This window comes from Populus alba, chromosome 14 (genome assembly GCF_005239225.2).
Source record: "Populus alba chromosome 14, ASM523922v2, whole genome shotgun sequence".
In the NCBI taxonomy this organism is placed as follows: domain Eukaryota; kingdom Viridiplantae; phylum Streptophyta; class Magnoliopsida; order Malpighiales; family Salicaceae; genus Populus; species Populus alba.
The window spans coordinates 14989067-15009285 of record NC_133297.1 but is presented as its reverse complement, the minus strand read 5'-3'; the positions used below and the strand labels follow the sequence as shown (position 1 = coordinate 15009285).

Genomic DNA, 20219 nt, shown 5'->3' with positions numbered 1-20219 from the left:
ATATGTAGGCTCAAAAGGTGTTTTAAGGGACTTTAAGACTAAGGATCACAAGTGCTTATATCCCAAACCTTTTGTTTCAAACATTCTGGACCTTGGAATTGATTTGTAAAATGATCCACGGTGCCCCCCCAGTGTTGGGCTTTGGGCTCTTCTCTTTGTTTTTGTTTTCTTCATTTGATTTTGAGCATCATTGCATTGGCCTTGTAATTTTGCTCAAACTTTTTGGATCCTTTGGATTTTTCTTCATGCCCCTTAGCTTTGTATGGGCACCTTTTGATGATTGAGAATTTTCTTTTATGCCCCCAGTATTGTTTGGGCGCACTTTCATTGTTGAGACTTTTCATGCCCCCAAGAGTATTTTGGGCACTTTCAATCATTATGGATTTTTTTGCACTTGCCCCCAGTGTAGGGGTGTGATCCTAGCCAGGGTTATTTTTTTCAAGAAAATGTATTAGGCTCAAAAGGGGACTGTAAATGATATATTTCAACTTTGTGAAAGGATTATCAAAGATAGCCTTTCTTCATCTCAAATGCATGCATTTAGGATCGGTAAGCCTTGCTTTCAGCGAGTATGCAAAGTGATTTATTCAGTCAAATAAAACTCAGCTTTTGAGTCACCTCATAGTGTTGTTTGTCTTTATTGTCTTTTTTTCTTTTCAAGTTTTCTAGGTATATGTGTACCTATTTAAGGAATCACTTGAATTTTCAAAATGCATTTATTTTGGACAAATATCAACACGATTTTTGTTTTTGTACTCACTTTGGAGGTCCCAAAAAAAATATCCTTGAAAACATATGAGATTAATGTATGGGTTTGGAAGAAAGGAACACCAAAGGATTCTTCATGTTGTAGTGTTGTGAGCAAAGTTGCGCTCAAAATGTTATTTACATGTAATAACAACAAAGAAGAGTGTGATGTGAACACAAGAAAACACATGATCTTATTTCACAAGAGAAGCTCATTAACAGAGAAAGTCTCTCAATCAAAAGCATTAACAAAAGGAAATAAACAAGGCAGGCTTCATTCCTCTATTTTTGGCGAATCTGTTCATAGGCTAAACTCCTCTCAAAAAGCTCTGCGGAGAGGACTCAAAGACAATGCGGAACAACACCACGGTCAAAAATTCAAGCTATCATGCTGGACCATTGATGCTTTCCAATTCCCCAAACATTTCATCCTAATATGCTTCAAGCATGATTAGGCAGCGGGTTCGTATCACATTGGGTGTCTTCCAACTCTATCCAAACCAGCCTTGATTAATTGCAGAAGCTTTCTCTTAAAGGCGTTGCAGGTATAGATGCTATGCCCAGTAATACCGGCATGGTATTCACAATTGAGTTCTGGCTTGTACCAATTAGGATAAGGTGGCTGCAGAGGTGTTAGAGGTTTCTGGAGCTATTTGCCCGATGCTCAAAAAGCTTTGATACATCTCATTCAGGGGTAACGGTAGTGGAGGTAGTTTGTTCTTGAACCCTTTGGAAATTTCCAATTTGGCTTTTGGCTTGAAAGTTTTGGGGTTCAGGTTTTTTGATGTTGGCAATTCGGGATGGAGTATGGTAATTTTGGGATGTATTTGTTTTACCCTTGTAGCCATGTTCAACATGGTGAACCTCTTTTCTTTCGACGCCTCTTTTCTCGGTTGGTGCAGCAATTCTACCACTCTTGACACCTTGCTCTATGCGTTCACACACAATCACAGCATCAGTGAATTGTTGGGGCTAACTACCATCATATGTTCGTAATATGGTGCTTTAAGTGTGTTGGCAAATAAAGAGACCATCTCTTTGTCCAGAAGTGGGGATGTACTTGAGCAGCTAATTCTCGCCATCTTTGAGCATATTCCCTTATGCTTTCTTTATCCTTTTCTCTATATTGGACAAACTGGTTCTGTCGGGCGCAATGTCCATGTTGTACTTGTATTGCTTGACGAAAGCATCCACAAGATCTTTCCAGTTGCGAATTTTTGTGTTATCCAATCTCATGTACCAACTCAAAGTTGCCCCACTTAAACTGTCTTGGAAAAAAGTGCATTAGTAGTTTTTCATCATGTACTACCTCAGCCATTTTATTGCAGTAGGACCTGAGATGGGTTATGGGGCATTGTGTTCCACTGTATTTGATGAATTCAGGAACACGAAATTTCTTTGGGATAACCACATTTGGGACCAAACACATCTCTGCTGCCCGGACCGGGTCATATAAGTCTATCCCTTCAATAGCTTTGAGTCTGGCTTCCAATGCCTCTATCTTAGCTTGATCAATGCTATCAGATGACTTAGCCTTGTAGGACTCATTAGCAGATGCCTTCACGACTGTTGGGGATGGTGTAGGTGTCGTTGACTGCACAAATGTTGGATTTGCTGAGGTTCTTGACCATGTTCGCTCATTCTTTCCTCAGGTTGAACTGTAGTAGGAGCCGGATTAAAGGTGATCGGTTGATTAGAAGGACCTTCATCAGAGTATTTCTTAGTGTTTGCTTGAGTAAGCTAGTGAGGTGAGCCACACTAATTTTCAGAGACTCCAACTCTTCGTGCAAATAGGCATCACGTTGAGCACGCTCTTCATCTTCCATGTTTCTTGCTCGAAGTCGGGTGTTGTAGACTTTTTGGGGACCTATATTTCAAACTGACATGTATGCATGTTAAATGTATGAACATGTAATCTATATGACGAACTCGCCCTTCGAGGGGTGACATATAGTCGCAACTCTTGTATGATGAAACAAGAATCTTGATTCTTGCACAAACTCTACAATGAAAATTTTCTGAGCGACGGTCATTGTGTCACCCAAAAGTCTGGAGTTCAAGATGCTTCAAGAAGGGCTTTCTCGGATGCAAAACAATGTATACGGAGCATACATCCTAAAGGCTGGTTCTAATCTTTTTAAGTGAGACAAAAGGTAGGTTTACTATTTAGTCTCTAAAAAAGGGACTCTCGTTGTCCCAGTGATCGCCCTCGTGGAGGCAATATGGGGGCTTGTAGGCAATGAGATGGTACGTGTACCAACCATTACCAGTCTAAGCACTCAACGAAGAGTTGGGGTTTACACAAACTTAAACCTTGACTAAAAGTCGTAAGGTAAGCTGCTAGTCCCCCTCCCTAACCTGAAGCTTGTGTGTGTTTTTAAAAAAAATAACTATGTTGATGCATGAGATAAATATGTACAGAAATTAAAACGCGCAAACTAAATATGAACAAATATATAGAAAATGCATATTTAAAAATAAACAAGCAAACCACAACAATAAAACACAATCATCAGACAAAAAAACAAAGCTTAGTCCACAAAGGTCCCCAGTGGAGTCGCCATTCTGTCGCACGTGTGCGGCGGCGCGGCGATCGTCCACCCTCAAGGAAAAAACATCGGAATATTTATTCCTGGCAAAAAAGGGAGAGACAAGGAATTCTTGTCTACATTGTGAAAAATATGGACTGGGAGTCGCCACCTAGTATTCTGGTTACTAGGAACCTTAACTGGTCTTTAGAGATCGGGCACGGAGACTGGTTGCGTAAAGGGAAGGTATTAGCACCCCAACTACGCCCTACCTAAGATAGGCTGCATTGTTTTTGTCTAATAAAATCTAAGTCATGTTTGTGGTTTCCTATTGTCCAAAATATGCATTACATGTAATGTCATACCCCGGGTTCTATTGTCCAAAAAAAAAAAAAAGAATTAAATATCCGGAATACGCATTACGTGTAATGTCATACTCCAGGTTTTATTATCCAAAAAAAGAATTAAATATCCGGAATATGCATTACGTGTAAAGTCATACCCCGGATACTAAGAGACAAACAAAATAAAATTTTTGTTGTTTTTGAAATATTGGCCAATATTCTCTTGACTTTAATAAACTGGTTATTAAAGCCAAAATGCATGCTAAAATATTTTTTTGGTGTATGAAAAAATACAATATGAATTTTTAGCTTTGAGACACTTGGCCGTATGCACAAAAAACATTTTTTTCTCCTTTTTTTTAATTTTTTTGTATTTTTGTTGGAAGTTTTTTGACGAAAACCGGGTATTTAAAAATCAGATTTTGTATTTTTAACAACATAAAAATACCACCAAATATTAATCAAAATGACATAAAAATTACGCGGAAAAAAGTGTAAAATGCTGAAACAAATATTTTTTGATTTTTTTAAATGGGCCGGATCAGGCCCAAAAAATATGGGCTGGGCCGAACTTGGCCCAAAGAATGAGCTGGTTACTGTGCACATAGTAACCGGGTTACTGTGTGTACAGTAACAAAAGAATTAATCTGCGGGTTACTGTGCACATGCACAGTAACCGTGAATTAATTAGCGAGTTACTGTGCACAGCACAGTAACTCGCTAATTAATCTTCATCTGCTGCAGAACGTAAACGTTCTGCATGCAGATGAAGCTGAACAAAAAAAAACGACGGGAAAGGCTACCCTGGAGCGGTGGTGAATGTTGGCAGCAAACTGATGTGGCAGGGGTGGCGGCGGCGGAACTGCTGTTCGCGGTGGCCGGCGGTTTTCTTCTCTCTCTCCTCTGTTTTTTTCTGTTTTCTTCTCTGCTTCTTCCTCTCTTCTCTGCCTTCTCTCCTCTCTTCTCTCGGTCTTCTCCCTCCTGTTCCCCCTTCTGTTTCCTCTCTTCTCCCTCCCTTTTTTTCTGTCTCTCCCTTCTCCCCTCTATTTATAGAGCCCGTGAGCATGTTTTTTCATTGTGGAGCCAAGGAACAGGTCATGCGGCGGCTGGTCGGGCGCTGGCTGTCCAGGCGTGCCTCCCTTAGTTTCGGCGGTGCGGTCGGTGGTCGCCAATGTCTCGGTCGGTAGGCTAGAGGGACCGGCGGTCGGTGGGCTTCGAGGGACCGGTGTCATTAAATATGCATTCTTTTTCCTTCTTTGCTGCTGTGTGTTCGGCGGGAAAGAAAGGGGAACAGTGCCGTTGAAAACGCACTGTTTAACTTTTTTTTTTTTTTTTTTGTATTTGTTATTTTTTTATGGGGACCCAAAAATGGTTACAACATTTGATTTAATTATTATTGGATATTTTATTTAGCGGCCTACAAGCCCAATTGTTTATTATAATTATAATTTTAGTATTTATAGGATATTTTTTATAAATGTTAGAGAGTTGGTGATGATTTGAGTAAAATCTGCAAAGTTTATAACTTTTATAACCAATGATTTTCCTTTTTGCATCTTCTTTTTTCTAATTCTTTTTTTCTTCTTCTTTATTATTAATCTTAGATGTTTCTTTTGTTCCACATCGAAACGGACCCTAAATCTCAAATACATAATGCTTATTAAATAAGTTTTCAGTCCCAATCTCTCGTTTAAAGGAGCTTTATGAAATTCAATCCAACCAATCTTGAGTTTTTAAAGTTTAAAAAAATTGAGGGCTCAGATTGGAGTCTCCCTAGTTTTAAATCATGAAAAAAAAAGCCAATTGTATAAGGAAAACAACAAATTTTAAGAAACAAACAAAACGTTGCTCTGTCTCCCTTCTTAACGAGAAACGATAAAAAGCAGAGCACTTTAACCAGTAGGATGGCCTGTAAGAGAGCATGCTTGTAGCAGCTACATTAATTAATACAAGTTTCGACTAACACTCCAACATTTTGTTTTCATTAAGAGAAAAAGATTAAACATGCTTGTGCTTGCTTTCATGCATCTTCTTTGTTCTTGATTTCGTTATGAGGGAAAAGAAAAGAGATTTGGAAGATTGGAAAGAAACAATCTACTAAATATATATTCTGAACCTGTACCAGGCAAGAAACATGTTTTTCGTACGTTATCCAGAATCATGTATCGAACTTAAAGCTTAGAACACTTCCTTAAACAAATGCAGTAAATGATGGAGCTCAAACCTGGGTTTGAACCCGAAGACAAGACATTGAAAGAATCTTCTCTGCCTCTGCTGATTACTAGAAGATATCAAGGATGTCGAGAATGGAACGGTTGCAGACAGGACAGCACCCTCGATTAACCCACATTTCTCTTGAACAAACCCTACAAAAGGTGTGTCCACATGGAATAAAAGCTGCTCCTTTATTTCTCTCCATACAAACGCAGCATACCCAATCCTTCTCTTCTTCCTGCTTCTGTTCCTGTTCCTTGTCCCTCCTACTTTTGTTATTACTGTTATTCTTCTTCCTCCAATCAACACCGTCCGTTTCTTCGATCAAACTCATCAATGTCTTGACATTTGAATCCCCTAAATCGCGCTCAGCAGCTAATGCCATTGCCAGATTCATCCCAGCACCTGGCGCTGCTGCTGCTGGTGGTGCTCCTCCTCTTTGAGCTTGGTTTTGCATGGTGGGCTCTTCCTCCTCCTCTTCCTCTATATCGATAAAGGGCATGGTTTGGGTGGTACCTCTGGAAATCCAGCTTGTGCTCCCGCAGCAACTACCCAGGCCCTTGAATGACAGCCGTTGCTTCAGACTCTTCCACCCCGTCATTGCGATCTCATCCAAGCCTGGTTGCATCCGTACCTTGTGTAATTTAATTCCTGCCAGCCAAGAACTGAAATACCCCTGCAGATGCAAGCTCAAATTCTATCATTTCCCAGAAATAAGCAAAGATGGAGTGAAGATAGTGTACATTGTTTGACTAAGATTGCACGAGTGGTCGAAAGCATTATAAGATATTCAAGAAAAACAAGGGACAAACCAAGCAAAATCATGGAGATTCTATGGATGGTTAAGTGCAGCTTCACTTACTTGGAAACCACTGATAGATTGGGGGCTCTCTTGATTACAGTACTCTTCGAGGTTTTCTCGTCTGGTCTGTGTCCTAAATAGACACTCCCAACCTGAATTAATGGAGTGTCAACAGATACTATAACTGTAATAGACTATAACTATATATATATATTATTTAACTTATAGTTGTAAATGCTATTTTACTATAATGTTAAGCACACATTCCCCGATTTCAAGCTAAAATCTCATTCTAGAAGTTTTAACATCATGGCAAGCAGATAGTGATGGCACGAACTCTCTCTCTCTCTCTCATAATTAATTAGGGATTTCTACAATACTAACGCTTTATCAATGTCAATGATCATTAAGATTATTAAATTTGACATTTTATTTAAATTTAGTGACTTGAATGGCTATCGATATTGTTGGAACACTTTTAAACTGTTTTAATACTGTTATTCATTCAATAATTTAGTTTCTATAAAGCATAAAACATGTATTTTTTAAAAAATTCAATTTTTTATATGTTAAAAATTAATTTTTTTTTTATATTTTGAATCATTTTGATGTGATGATCTTAAAATAATTTTTTTTAAATAAAAAAAATTATTATTTTGATGCATTTTAATAAAAAAAAATATTTTAAAAAACAATTTTAACCACACTTCAAAACAATCCTAAACAATTAATTGCATGCTTTTTTAGTGCTAACAATGTCATTACAATATATTTAAAAAAAAAAACTTGCTCAATCTCTCTTTAGTGCTAGCAATGGTTTATTAATGCTAACTTGCATCTAAAGTCAAAAGACACAACTCTATTATAAACATATATAAATAAAAGATAGTTTTTCATGCACTCCAACATATATTATAATACTATACTCAAATTTTTTTTTAAAAAAAAAAGAGATATTCTAAACTTTACGAATTCACATTGCAAGTCCCTCACTTTAGTAGCATTGTTATCAAACCTTAGCCTTCTAGGGAAGACAAAGCTGCAATGGCCAACTAAAGACTGCTCTCCCTTTGTTTTTGTTTCCCAAAACGTAGCCAGGGCCAATGGTAAGTGTTAGAAAACAAACACTCGTATGCTCCCTCCAATTCGATTTGAAATATCCTGAGAACTACAGCCATGCCTGTTGGGTTAATTGGCAATTTGTCATCAAAATCTTTTGTTAACTTTACAGTTCTGCTACATCTATAAAAGGAAAGAGAGAACATTTTATGTGTTAAAGGACCAAAATCACGAGTTAATACCTTTCTCTCCATGATGAAGAGGCCCACCAGCGATCATGGAATTGTGTCCGGTGGGTGATATTAATTGAGTCAAAAGCCATGACTTCCGGCAATCTCGAGTTATTAGGTATGCACCTCTCACTTTTGTAAAATCTACATATCTCGAGCTTTCTTCCCTCAATGTCAAATTTGAATTTGATAACTCATCTTCCTGATTTTACATCTTAACAATTGACCACAGAGAAGAAAAAAAAAAAAAAGAAGAGGAACTCCTTATGATTCGGTTCCTTCTTTTTTGTTGGATTCCCCGCATGTCAAATAAACATACAAAACCAGAACTATGTGGTACCAGTGGTTGCGGTCACCTGCCTGAAATTCGAATCCTGTTCATAAAGCAGAAGAGCATCATTTTCTTTTCCCAATTCAAATCTAAAGAATCCCCCATGGAATGTTAAAGCTGAGCTCGATGTTACAGAGCTTAATCCATAAAGAAGAACACTTGACTACATTGCTAAAATAAAGAAGGCTGAATGCGATCATGGTTACTAAGATCCTCCCCTCCGACACGGTGGATCTACCACCATGCTCACACTAGACATGTCCTCCGATCGAAACCCGGTGGGTGGAGTTGGGGGGCGACTAGCCGCTAGGCTTCTAGATAAAAATAATTCCCGGTACGCACTGTACTAAACAGCCTTGAATAACTCAAATCCGCTGACAAATCGTCTTTGCATAAGATCATAATAAAACCAGGATCTTGCTCGGATCTTATGGGATTTTGTTGGGATTTTACATAAACTTAAATTATGAGCTAGTTCTTGTAATTGGGCTTTCTTTTTTCCTTTTTCAAATCTTGTATATCAATACTTACTTCATGAATCTACTTTGAGGAGATATAAATGATAAAAGAACAGAAAAGAAAAACACATCCAAACCCATGATAGAATATTTCTACTTAGACTCAAAAATATTTTTTTGTTTTTTCTCTTTGTATTTATCTCCTTCTTGTAGAAAAAGTATTGATGGTTACCACTACCACTCTTTAAAATTTATCAGCTGAGATGGGTCTGACCAAGTAACATGAAGCTTAGATCATGATCTTTTATTTGATTCGAGTAAAAATCATTGAACCCACTTAACTGATAATATTGCTCATACAAAATTTAGCTTTTGGTTAGAAGCAGTAGCCGGCAAACATGATTAGCCACTCCATGTAATGATGATCATTAACATGGGTACGTGGACTTTGGATCTCCACGAGCCCACGCCAGGTCTATTATAAAAATAGTGTTTGAAATTGTGATTTTAATTATTTTATAAAGTATTTTTATTTTAAAAGTTACAGGTTTAAACTTTAATTAAATCAAAATTTACCTTGAGTCAAAAGTCAAGAAAACAACTTATAGTCAATTAAAAAAATCATACTAAATATAATATCAGTTTCATGAGATTAAATTCCAAATCAAACTGAAGAAGATAGTTAGTATTCGTACATGTATGTGAAAAAGCTACAATAACTATGCTATAATAGCATGGAAAGGACACATGAGATCTTGGTCCAGTGGTTGAAGGAACTTATTTCCTTCCTCTGTATCCTGTGTTCAAACCTCACCGTGCACGTCTGTCACCCCCACGGTGTCTTACATGCTCACTGGGTTTGTAGGATGTTCAGTGAGCCGTGGAATTAGTCGTGGTGCGCACAAGCTGGGCCGAACACCCACATAAATAAATAAAAAAAAAAACATGCATGGAAAGTAATATGATTTGTTGAAAAATAATATAAATTATATTTTAAATTTTTATTTAATAGTTTAAATTTTTTTGGTTGAATTAGTTTTTTAATATGGTATTTAAGTTTTAATTATAAAATAATCACGAATTTGAATTTTATTATTTATATTTATTTAATAAAAATTAAGTACAAAGTAGTGTCTATATATATATAAGTTTGGAAACTCAAAAAAATTTTATTTGAGGGAATGTATATTAATTAAATCTATCTAATAACTTAAATTTTAAAATTGAATTAATTTTTTGACAAATTAGATGTAGATTTAAAGAGTTTGTTGATAAGTTGATTGCTAGTTCATATAAACATGAGAGCATCGAACACAAGTAATTTATTTATCTTCCTGCGATGAGTAAATCTTTAAGAAACCATTCGAGGTGACAGAACCGTGCCATCTATTCTACCATTTGTCCACTTTGCTATCGAATACACTTACATACGATCATATGTTGAGAGAAATTGAGAGGTGCTAAATTGTTCAACCAAATAAATAGGGTACTCCATGAAAGACGAGATGATCACACTCGCCTCTTCATATAAAAAAGACAGACAATTCTTCATTCGCCAAATGTATCTGGATAATGGATTCTTCAACACCAGTCAAAGCCAAAAGGGTTATTCCAGAGCAACCTAGCAGTAAGAACCTCACTGATAAAAAATAAAATCATTTTATGAGGGGCGTGATGCTCAAAATTGAGCTGTGTTTATCTAGTGAACTTGTAACACAATTATATATCGTGTTATCCAAGAAACATAAACTCCCAAATCAAGGCATGAAATGAGTAAATACATGACTAGAACTGATAAATTGTCCAATGGAGGAGGATCTTACAGTTTTATTTGTTTATGCTATGTCTCTCTTGGAATCCAGAAGGCCATGATTGCAACCAGCATCCCCCATAACTGAGGCAAGAATCAAGATAAAAACAACAAAAACAAATGAAAATCATATATTGTTTTGCTCACATCTGAGCTTGAGATAGGTAGGTAGTGTAATTAAGGTAACAGCTAGCCTCTAGAAAACTAAAATTTGCAGCAACTGTCGCAAACAAGTATTTCCTAACCACCAAAAATTCAAAATCAGTCATTTGGTTCAAGATCCCATACAGTATTTGAAACTGTGCCAATCTCCTTGAGCACTCAGGTTTTTGAATATCTGTTGTTGCACAAAATTTAAACAAACATAGGAGAAATGTTGATTTTAAGGACAACACATTCTGATGACCTTTTCTGGTATTTGTAGCGCACTTGAAAACATCAAATGACGGTAACTACGGCCACGTATAATTCGCTGCCACAGAAACTGGAGCAGGTTCTGTAAATTAACTCATTTTGATCGTGTGTTCCTGGACATGCCTGTGAACCGACATCAACATATGCAAACAAACAACATTTTCATGCTTATTTTGGGTGGTAAGATATAAAGGGAGAAGATTAGTTACCATCTCACAAGACATGTCTGAATACCTTCAGATATGGGACGAATGAATGCTGGGTCGCGTTGAGCATATATAGAGCAAACCAATCCAGGGAATTATGTTAAGTGAGCTTATCTAAGAAAAAACATTAGTCCACTATGGGTACTAAAAGTAAACTAAAGGCTAACCAATCCATGTATTTTAGCTGTTATCCATGAAGAAAATTAGCAAAACTTGAGTGACAAAATTAGGGAAATTACCAAAATTCATTATTTTTTCTGGGCCATTACGCATTCCATAAAAGTTTTCATCGGAGTGATAGATCAAGTTAAGGTTTATGAATCGTATTTGGAAATATAATAATGGTTGTTTTTTTAAAATATTTTGCTCGGTAATATATGAAAATAATATTTTTTTTATTTTTAATATCAACACATCAAAACGATAAAAAAATATAAAAAAATAATTTTAAATATTTCTTTTTTCAAAAAAATCACTAAAGATTCAATACAAAAACAATCCACTCCAAAACATTCCAAAGAAGATTTTAAAATGTGGTCAGCATCCAGCAATTAAAAAAAACAAAAGAGCTAGGAAACTCATGGATGCATAATTAATAATAATAATAATAATAATAATAATAATAATAATAATAATAACAAAATTATTATTAGAGGTGGTATTATTGCTCGTACAATAATACCACCTCTAATAATGCAATAGTGCATGGATCATCAAATATCTCAAAGCTACAATCACCTAGGTAATTTACCCGTATCAAGTGGGAGAAAAAATTTAAATTCAAAATTAAACAATTAATAATGGATGCATAATTAATAATAATAATAATAATAACAACAATACCACCTCTAATAATGCAACAGTGCATGGATCATCAACTATCTAAAAGCTACAATCACCTAGGTAATTTACTTGCATCAAGTAAGAGAAAAAAAATTAAAATAAACAGAGAATGTGCTACCCCAAATTCAGTATTTACTAGAGACTGAACAAAATCCAACAGTTGAAGCTTTGCCCTTTGCTGGCACAGAGTAGGGTCGTCTCTTTTTGAAGGATGCCTCCAAGGAGAACCAAAACATATTCTGTTTTTTTGGGATTTTTCCATTTCTTGCATCACTGGCAAGCTTTTGCAGGAATTCCAGTGCTTTATCCATGGCAGGATTCACCACAGTAACCTACAATGAGTAACAAAGGAGATGGTGAGGCAGATCATAGCACAAAATAAAACTAACCGGTATTACTAGTGGATAAACACATGCTGTCGGCTGCTCAAATAATGTATTTCATCATCATTGATAAAAGAAAAGGGAAATTACAGTTCAAAATGACAGAATAATTTGGTGCCCTAAGATTTACAGGGAATTCAAAGTCATCTGGGTAACCTCTCACATTTCTTCTTGACGACTAAAGAATGTGAAAATAAGTCATTGGTTACTCAAAATAACATAGTTTCTTGCATATAAAAAGCAAATTAGCCAACAGTAACAAAATGAGAAATGTAGAACATAGAGGAGGTACAGGAGAAAAACAGTCCAGTGTTCAGAGATTTCAAGGAATTAAGAACATCGGGTAATAGTCATGAATAGGCAAGCTAGACCTATAGATTAGCCAAGTTAACTAATTATTAGCTTCAGTCCTTTACTAACCAAGATAACATGAGAAAACAAGATAAGCACTTGCAGAGATGTCATCACAAATCTTACCTGCAAAAAAGCTAAATATGCATCTACAATATCCTCGAATCTGCTATCCTTTTCTTCGAGGACCCTGCAGATGAAAATGCAGAAACAACAAAGTTCTTAACAGGCACTAAGGTTGAGTAAATCATGGGTTTTTTCATCCAATCAACGACACTTCCATTTTCAATTACATCAGTATATGTGAGAGTTAGAATCTTGCACAACATAATAATGTAAAAAAACAGTTTCTATAATTGATTGAAGCATCAACCACTATTTATAGAGGAAAGAAATTGTCAGAAAATAAGAAATAAATGAGTGTTCTTACTTCTGGTAATAGCTGCTTTGTTCGAGCGCGTAAAGTTGAAACAGAAGTCGAGGGTTTGGCCCGAGCACCTCTGAAGTAACCATCTGCTTTTTTGCTTCTTGTGGAGCCCATCCAAAGTGTTGCCAACAAAGAATATTGAAAGGAGTGACATTCGCCATACTGTAGATGTTTTCTACATCCACAGGCACGACAAAGGAAAGATTCCATCTCGCGAAACAGAAGTATACTTCTTTAACAATAATGCATTAAAGCCACAAAAGTGAAACAGAGACCCATCTAGGACGGCACCAAACACAAGTAACATGTTTGTGAGCATCTCTGTCTGTTATGGCAGTTCTTAAATTATCTCAGGCTGCAGACTTGCTATTTGGCTCTCAAAGACTGAAATTACAAAGATAAAAACAGTACAGAAAAGAAATGTCTTTGATCGATTTATCAAATACCTCCATCCCAAGGGAATGGACCTCTGAGCATTCACCGTTTCAACATAGCTGTAAGCAACAACTATTTCTTGTCAGAGAAATCAAAAGAAAACAACATGCAGTCAAGAATGCGGGCTGTTTTTTTTTTTTTTTTAGCATAGTTAAAAAAAAAAAATGTTAAAGTAACACAATGATAAAATAATATGATATCCAGCACAATTTTACGAATATTTTTGTAACTTAATTCAAAATTAACACCACAAGTCTACAACCTCCCCCTCTCCGTCAAAAACACCCACAGTAACACTACATTACCTATCTTTCTCTTTCTAACCCTAGATTCATAGCTATTTCTCTTTCTTCACTGCGACAGCTCATCATTTTTTTTCCCCCCAAATAGCCACCATCGATCATCGTCACCTTCTTCATTTAGAGGTATGGTGAACACCTTCCCCTCTATTAGTTTGATGAAATATATGCTTTGTTGTTACTCACTTTTGGACCCCCACGTGCTAGAGACGGTGTATACCTCTTTTGAATAGAGTGTAGGAGTTTAGCTCATGTTCGCCAGAAGATTGACAAAAGCACATAAGAAATATTTTTTTTCCAAAAGAAACTGGTGTGAGCTATTTTCTGCTCTTTTTTAGCCTTCCCCTTTACTACCAAAATCATTAGGTTTACTTAGGTTGATCAGGAGTCTTCAAAATGCTAAATTCATTCCTTCATTATCTTGTTTTTAAGGTTGAATAAATCCTTCAGAATTTGCATTAAAAAAAGGTTCTGCTGTTGTCGCAATTTTTTGTTCCAACTTAGGCTCTGATTTTGACTCGGTTTCGTACGATATATGACCATCTTAGGTATATTCTGTCACTTATTACATGTTGAAAAATTGACGTACACCTTTATTAAGTCCTAGGGATCATTGTTCTTAGAGCAGATTCTTAGTCAGATTTGGATGCTCAGCATTGTCAGATCAAGAACCTTTTTGACCAACTAGATTACTACCAGATTTTGTTCTATAAAATGATTTTATTTCACTTCGACTCCTTCATCAAAGTTGTAGTCCTAGATGTATAGATGAATTTGGGCTTTTGGATCACTTGATTTCGATACCAGAAGCTTAAGGTATTCCCGTTTGAATATCTAACGTGAAGGCAGAGAATTCTGCCGCGAGAAGGATATTAACCTGAGTCTGCACTAAAAAAACTCTATTTTTAGCCTAGTTTTTGTGATTTTTGTTCTTAGTTCATACTTTCAGTCATATTAGGATGCTCGACATTCGTCAGTTTTTGAGTTAGACCTGGAGATCCCTTTTGACCAACTAGATTACTGCCAGTTTCTGTTATATAAAATGATTTTATCTCACTTTGACTCCTTCATCAAAGTTGTAGTCCTAGACGCGTAGATGAATTTGGATTTTTGAATCACTTGATTTCGATATCAGAAGCTCAAGATATTCCCATTTGAATATCTAACGTGAAGGTAGAAAATTCTACCGCATGAAGGATATAGCCCAAGTTCGCGAGGCTGATTCGAAGGATTTTTTGGACCAAGGACTGAATCGAAAATTGTGAAAATAAGGGAGTTGATTGAAGATAAAATTAGGAGAAATTTTATCGGGTGATGAAATTGAAGAACAGGAATTAGATCAGAAAAGGAAAACAATGCCTCCCCGTCCGCGATTCTTTCTTTCCTTTTTCTCTTCACAGCTACCCCGGTTATCTTCTTTCCTTTTATCTGCAAACCACGTTTTTATTGCTTCATTTTAAAGGGAGCAGCTGACTCTATGGAAGGAAAGAAAAGAGTCGCACCATCCTCTAACTAGGAAAGAAATCATTGCTGATCACATAATCAGAATCAAATATTCTGGTTTCCTATTTCTGCTCACCCGATATTACACCATAGATTTAATGTAATATTTGTTTCCTCAATAAAGCCATGTATAGGCTATATAGAAGCCTCGGCTGCTGACCTAAAAGGGGGAGAAAAGGAGAGAGGACAGAAAGGAGAGGAGACGGCAGCCAAAAAGAGAGAAGGATAGCAGCAAAAAAGAGCACAAAAAGAAGAGAAAACGGACAGAAAAGAGCAGGAAAAACAGCCAAAGACAGAAGAGAAAAACGCAAGAGAGGCAGGGAGTAAAAACATAGAGAACAGAAGGAGTTTCTGTTCGTTACTGTGAAAAGAAAAGGAGATAAAAGAGGAGAAAACCGGAGAGAAAGGAGCAGAAAAAAAACAGCAAAGAGAGATAAGAAGAACGCAAGAGAGGCAGAGTAAAAAGAAAACTCAGTAAATAGAAGAAAAAACCAATGAGACTTGCAGTTCTGAATGCTTTGACGCAGAGGAAAGAAAAACCAGAGAAGCAGATGTAAATACAGAGCAGGAGGAAAATATTTGAAACAGACGAACACTGGATCGACCATCACGCTTTCAACGTCACTGGACCAAGTCTGTTTATTTTTTCTCTTCACCTCGCAGCATACATGTTGTTATGTTTTGTGTTTGCACTGTTCAAGTGAATTAACTCACTTGAACAGTGCTCGCCAGCTTTCTAAACTTTACTTGCGCCCCCCCTTTTTTTTTGGTGTCCAGCCGGGTCACTTGCTTAGACGGACTTCCTTACTTTTTTCTCTTTTTTTTTTTGAAAAAAAATAAAAGAAAGAGAGAGAGATTTATTTTCTGGAATATTTATTTTAAAGTTTGAATTTTTTTTTCTCGTATTTAGAATACCTGGTTTTCGACGCAACTGTGGCAAATATACATATATATCAAAATTTATTTTCTTGTGTGTTGCATACGGCCAATACCCTAACATGTTTAAAACGTTTTTTTTTATATATACAAAAAATATTGGAAGTTTTAAAAAGGTGTTTTCGCATGGATTTCTTAAACACAACAAAAATTATTTTCTTGCATTTCTGGATTTTTACAACATGTTTGTAAAACTCCAAAGGGTATTGGCCAATATTCCAAAAAATATAAAAATCTTATTTTGGGGGGAATTCATCTATTATTCACCTCTAATGTTTGGATAAAGAAATCCTTAAAGGACGAACATCCTTCAAAGAAGCCTTGATTATAATCGAGGACATTTCAATTTTTTTTACTCCATGGTTTACGAGCCGTGAGAGTATAAAATACTAAAAAAAACATAGGTTTTTTTAGCGCCCTACATTGCTAATTTTTTTGTCCCTCCTCCTTGCGATTTACGAGTCGCAAACTCTTGAAATACTAAAGGGAAAAATGAGCTTTCAAAGCACATGGAATCTCCTTGGATTTCTATCCAAATAAATTTTATTTGAATCAAACCTAGGAAAATTGATGGGATTAGAAAACACCAACACCATAGCAATTATAGAGCAAACCAAACACCAAACAGCTTACCTTAGGTAGGGCGTACTAGGGGTGCTAATACCTTCCCTTTACGCAACCAGTCCCTTGCTTTAGAATCTCTGAAAGACCAGTTAGGGTTCCTAGTGATCAAAATACTTGGTGGCGACTCCTTCACAAAAAAACAAAAGACCCTGAAATCAATCGAAAGTCGTCGCGCTCCGTCGCGAGGGTGTGACATGCTTAATATATGCTAATTTGATTTTATTGAATGTTAGGGTTTTGAATTAGGAATTAGGTTAATTAGAAATAATGTAAATTGATAATTAGGTTATTTAGTTCAATAATCAATAATTTTGGGTTGTTGATAGTGAATTAACAAAATTATGTGATGGAATGATTAGTGTTAATTTAGATTAAATTATAGATTATACCGATTTATATTAAAATAATAATACTAGCTATGAAATAGATGAATTTGAATGATAATTTTGCTATGGTAGTGAAATTTGATGAATGTACGTGTTCACCAACTAATATAATGAATTTAGGTTTTAGTTGATTATATTATTGTTATGGTTTTATTGATAAATAATGCACTTTTATTAACCCCAAGATATTAGTAAATTATAACAAATGTCATATACAGAGGACTTGATACTTTCAACTTCGCTTAGCACAAGGTAGCACAGGTCTCGTTCCATCGACATTCTTGAGATACATTGTCCAGATCAAGTAATACGACAGTTTGGACTATCTCAACATATACCGAATTATGTTGATATCGGTGATGAAGTGCACAATATTAGTAGCTAGGGTAAGTGTGAGGGGAATTGGTTGATGATTTATGCATCTTATCTAGATCTCTAAGATGCTAAGAGAGATTGTGTTTTTAGGAGCAACATCTGATGATTGATGTAGATACCTACATTAGATGATATATATCCATTACATGTCATTTCATTCCACCTACGCAGTCATGTTTTCTAAGACATCTACGCAATCCAATGCATTATACACCTCGATGTCTGAGATAGAATCAATTAATATGTAATAGTACTTTAAATACAACATTTATTAAATATTAGATTAATTTTATTATGGATGATGACTACTAATTGATCTTTAATGTATGTATATAGATTAATTACTTCGTACAGGAGACTCGAAAAGCAGCAGCGACTATCTGTGAAGATGTCGATGAGATAGGATGTATTGAGGCCAACACTATGCTCAATTTATATCGTGGTTAGCTTCAAGAGGTTAGAGAGGCTGGGCATCTTGAAACGTCATTAATAGAAGATGAAAATGTTTATCATGACAATGTTAGGGATGTTAGTCTGTTCATATGCATCCCAAGGCCGTTATCAAACATCTCAGGCCCGTTTAGGAGCATCCTAGGTCTATTCACAAGCTGGGATGATATTGGTCCTCCTCACATCTACCTGGACATTATAGACTTGTCTTAGAGTTTGATGAGTTTGGGTGCTGCTCTAGACTTGTCCTCAAGTGTTTCAGACCTTTTTATGAGTTGTGGTGATTATTAGAATTAGTTACATGTTATTATATGTTATAAGAATTACAAATAAATGTATAGTTAGTTTAATTTTAATAAAATCTTATGTTATGTTATATTAATCGTCAGTCTAAATCTGTTACTTATGATTCAAGATATTATATGCTACTTATGTTTTGATATTGGAAAATTGGTTATTTGAATATGCTATTTTTTTTCCATAGAGTTAATGGCATAAGAAATTATCACAAGGTAAGTCTAATAAAAAAATCGCAAATCTTATATGTGACTCGAGTTTCACTATTAACATCTATTACACTTGAGTCGCAAACATGATCTACAATAATCGAGTCGCAGATGGTATCTGCAACTCGAGTGTTGTAGATGCCAATAGTAACTCAATCAAGTGTGCTAGATCTCTAAATATTTTTTCACATGAATTATTTTACTAAAATATTTTTTAATTGTGCTAAGTTCCCAAAAAACTCCTAGAAAGCACAACATACCCATATACAAACAACCAAGGATGGAGCTGCGTGTAAGAGAATGAGACAATTTCCCTTTTATTTCTTTCAAAAAAACTCATGATAGTCCTTGATAATTTAATGATTTTGAATTTGCCCCTTTTTATCTAGACATTTACTCCCTGTAATTTGAGATTTCTTGTTACTCCATGACATATCTACTAAAGAATAATTTGTTTAGAATAATGCAATATGAGATTATCATTTAAATGGTATTTTATGTTTTATAATTCAAATTTGATGTAATATTTTTACTTAAATCCAATATTACATAATAATAAAAAAATGTTATTTGTGTAATAATACCTATAAAAACAGTTTTTTTCCCCCTATAATTATAAATCCTAGCTCCTTTCATGCATGTTGTATCATCGGTAATAGTAGTAGTAGTAGTAAAAGTTTAAGTTTTAAGTACCTCACGGGAAATGAATATATCTAGAAATCTAAAGTCCCAGTAAGCTTGGTATAAGTAGTAGCTTTAACAACAAAATTTATTAGAATCCAAAAGGCAGTGGAGGGAGGAAAATCTTGCAAACTAATGTAACAAACACTAAGTGAAAGGTTAAAAATTTTTCAAAATGAAAAAAATTAGGAAATTGTTAGTTTTCATCTAATAATTAAAAGGCAATTATAATTCTTATTTCACAATGTTGTTGTAAATCTTTTGAACTTCAAGCAATTATACATTATGCCAAAGCCTAATCCAACATGTTTATTCTTGTTAAAAGGTTGTTTTTGTCTTTAAGGAGGAAGAGCTTCTTGGAAATGACAACTTTAACTTCAATAAAGTGAGTTTATAAATGAATAGAGTCTACAATCAATAGAAGCATAGGGTTTTTGGGCTCACACCTTTTTTTTGTTAAGTATGTAATTTTAATTGCTTTAAAATTAAACTTAAAAAAACAATACATTATCAATCTAAGAATTGCATAATTTACCAATATGGTGCAAGGAACAAGAAAATAAAAGGGATATTTGAAGTGAAATGGACTAGCCTATCATATGTCACAAGCATAACGAGCAAGCATCTCTAATTTACAGTCAAAACAATAATTCTCCATATCAAACTATCATGATACATTGGTCAAGACACAATCGAATCATCCATTAAAATTGCATTTTTTAAAACTTCAATATTGTTTATAACAAGCTTCGTGATGTATTCTGGCTTGAAATAACAAGTAATTCTAAGCAATTATGTATGAATTTACAACAACTAAGTGATGATCTTTCTAAGACAGATTATATAAATGATTTAGTAGATACATTTATAGAGTAGT

General features: G+C 35.3%; 2 protein-coding genes across 6 annotated transcripts; both read right to left on the bottom strand.

The window, feature by feature from the left end:
* Nucleotides 1-5696: 5696 nt before the first annotated feature.
* Nucleotides 5697-6874, bottom strand: LOC118036619 (uncharacterized). Its single transcript, XM_035042412.2, has 2 exons — nucleotides 6696-6874; nucleotides 5697-6509 (listed from the first exon to the last, which is right to left on the bottom strand). The coding sequence occupies exon 2, from the start codon at nucleotides 6459-6461 to the stop codon at nucleotides 5901-5903; it is 561 nt and encodes a 186-aa protein (XP_034898303.1). The 5' UTR covers nucleotides 6462-6509; nucleotides 6696-6874; the 3' UTR covers nucleotides 5697-5900.
* A 3149-nt stretch (nucleotides 6875-10023) lies between these two features.
* Nucleotides 10024-13712, bottom strand: LOC118036692 (uncharacterized). Of its 5 annotated transcripts, none has more exons than XM_073404393.1 (5): nucleotides 13151-13712; nucleotides 12847-12910; nucleotides 12105-12318; nucleotides 10537-10607; nucleotides 10024-10352 (listed from the first exon to the last, which is right to left on the bottom strand). In XM_073404393.1, exons 1-3 carry the CDS (start codon nucleotides 13306-13308, stop codon nucleotides 12112-12114), a joined length of 429 nt encoding a protein of 142 aa, XP_073260494.1. In that variant the 5' UTR covers nucleotides 13309-13712; the 3' UTR covers nucleotides 10024-10352; nucleotides 10537-10607; nucleotides 12105-12111. The 5 variants fall into 5 exon arrangements, with proteins under 5 accessions (XP_073260494.1, XP_073260497.1, XP_073260495.1 ...); XM_073404396.1 differs by having other exon boundaries at nucleotides 10024-10334; XM_073404394.1 differs by having other exon boundaries at nucleotides 10930-12318; nucleotides 13151-13711.
* Between the last annotated feature and the right edge of the window lie 6507 nt (nucleotides 13713-20219).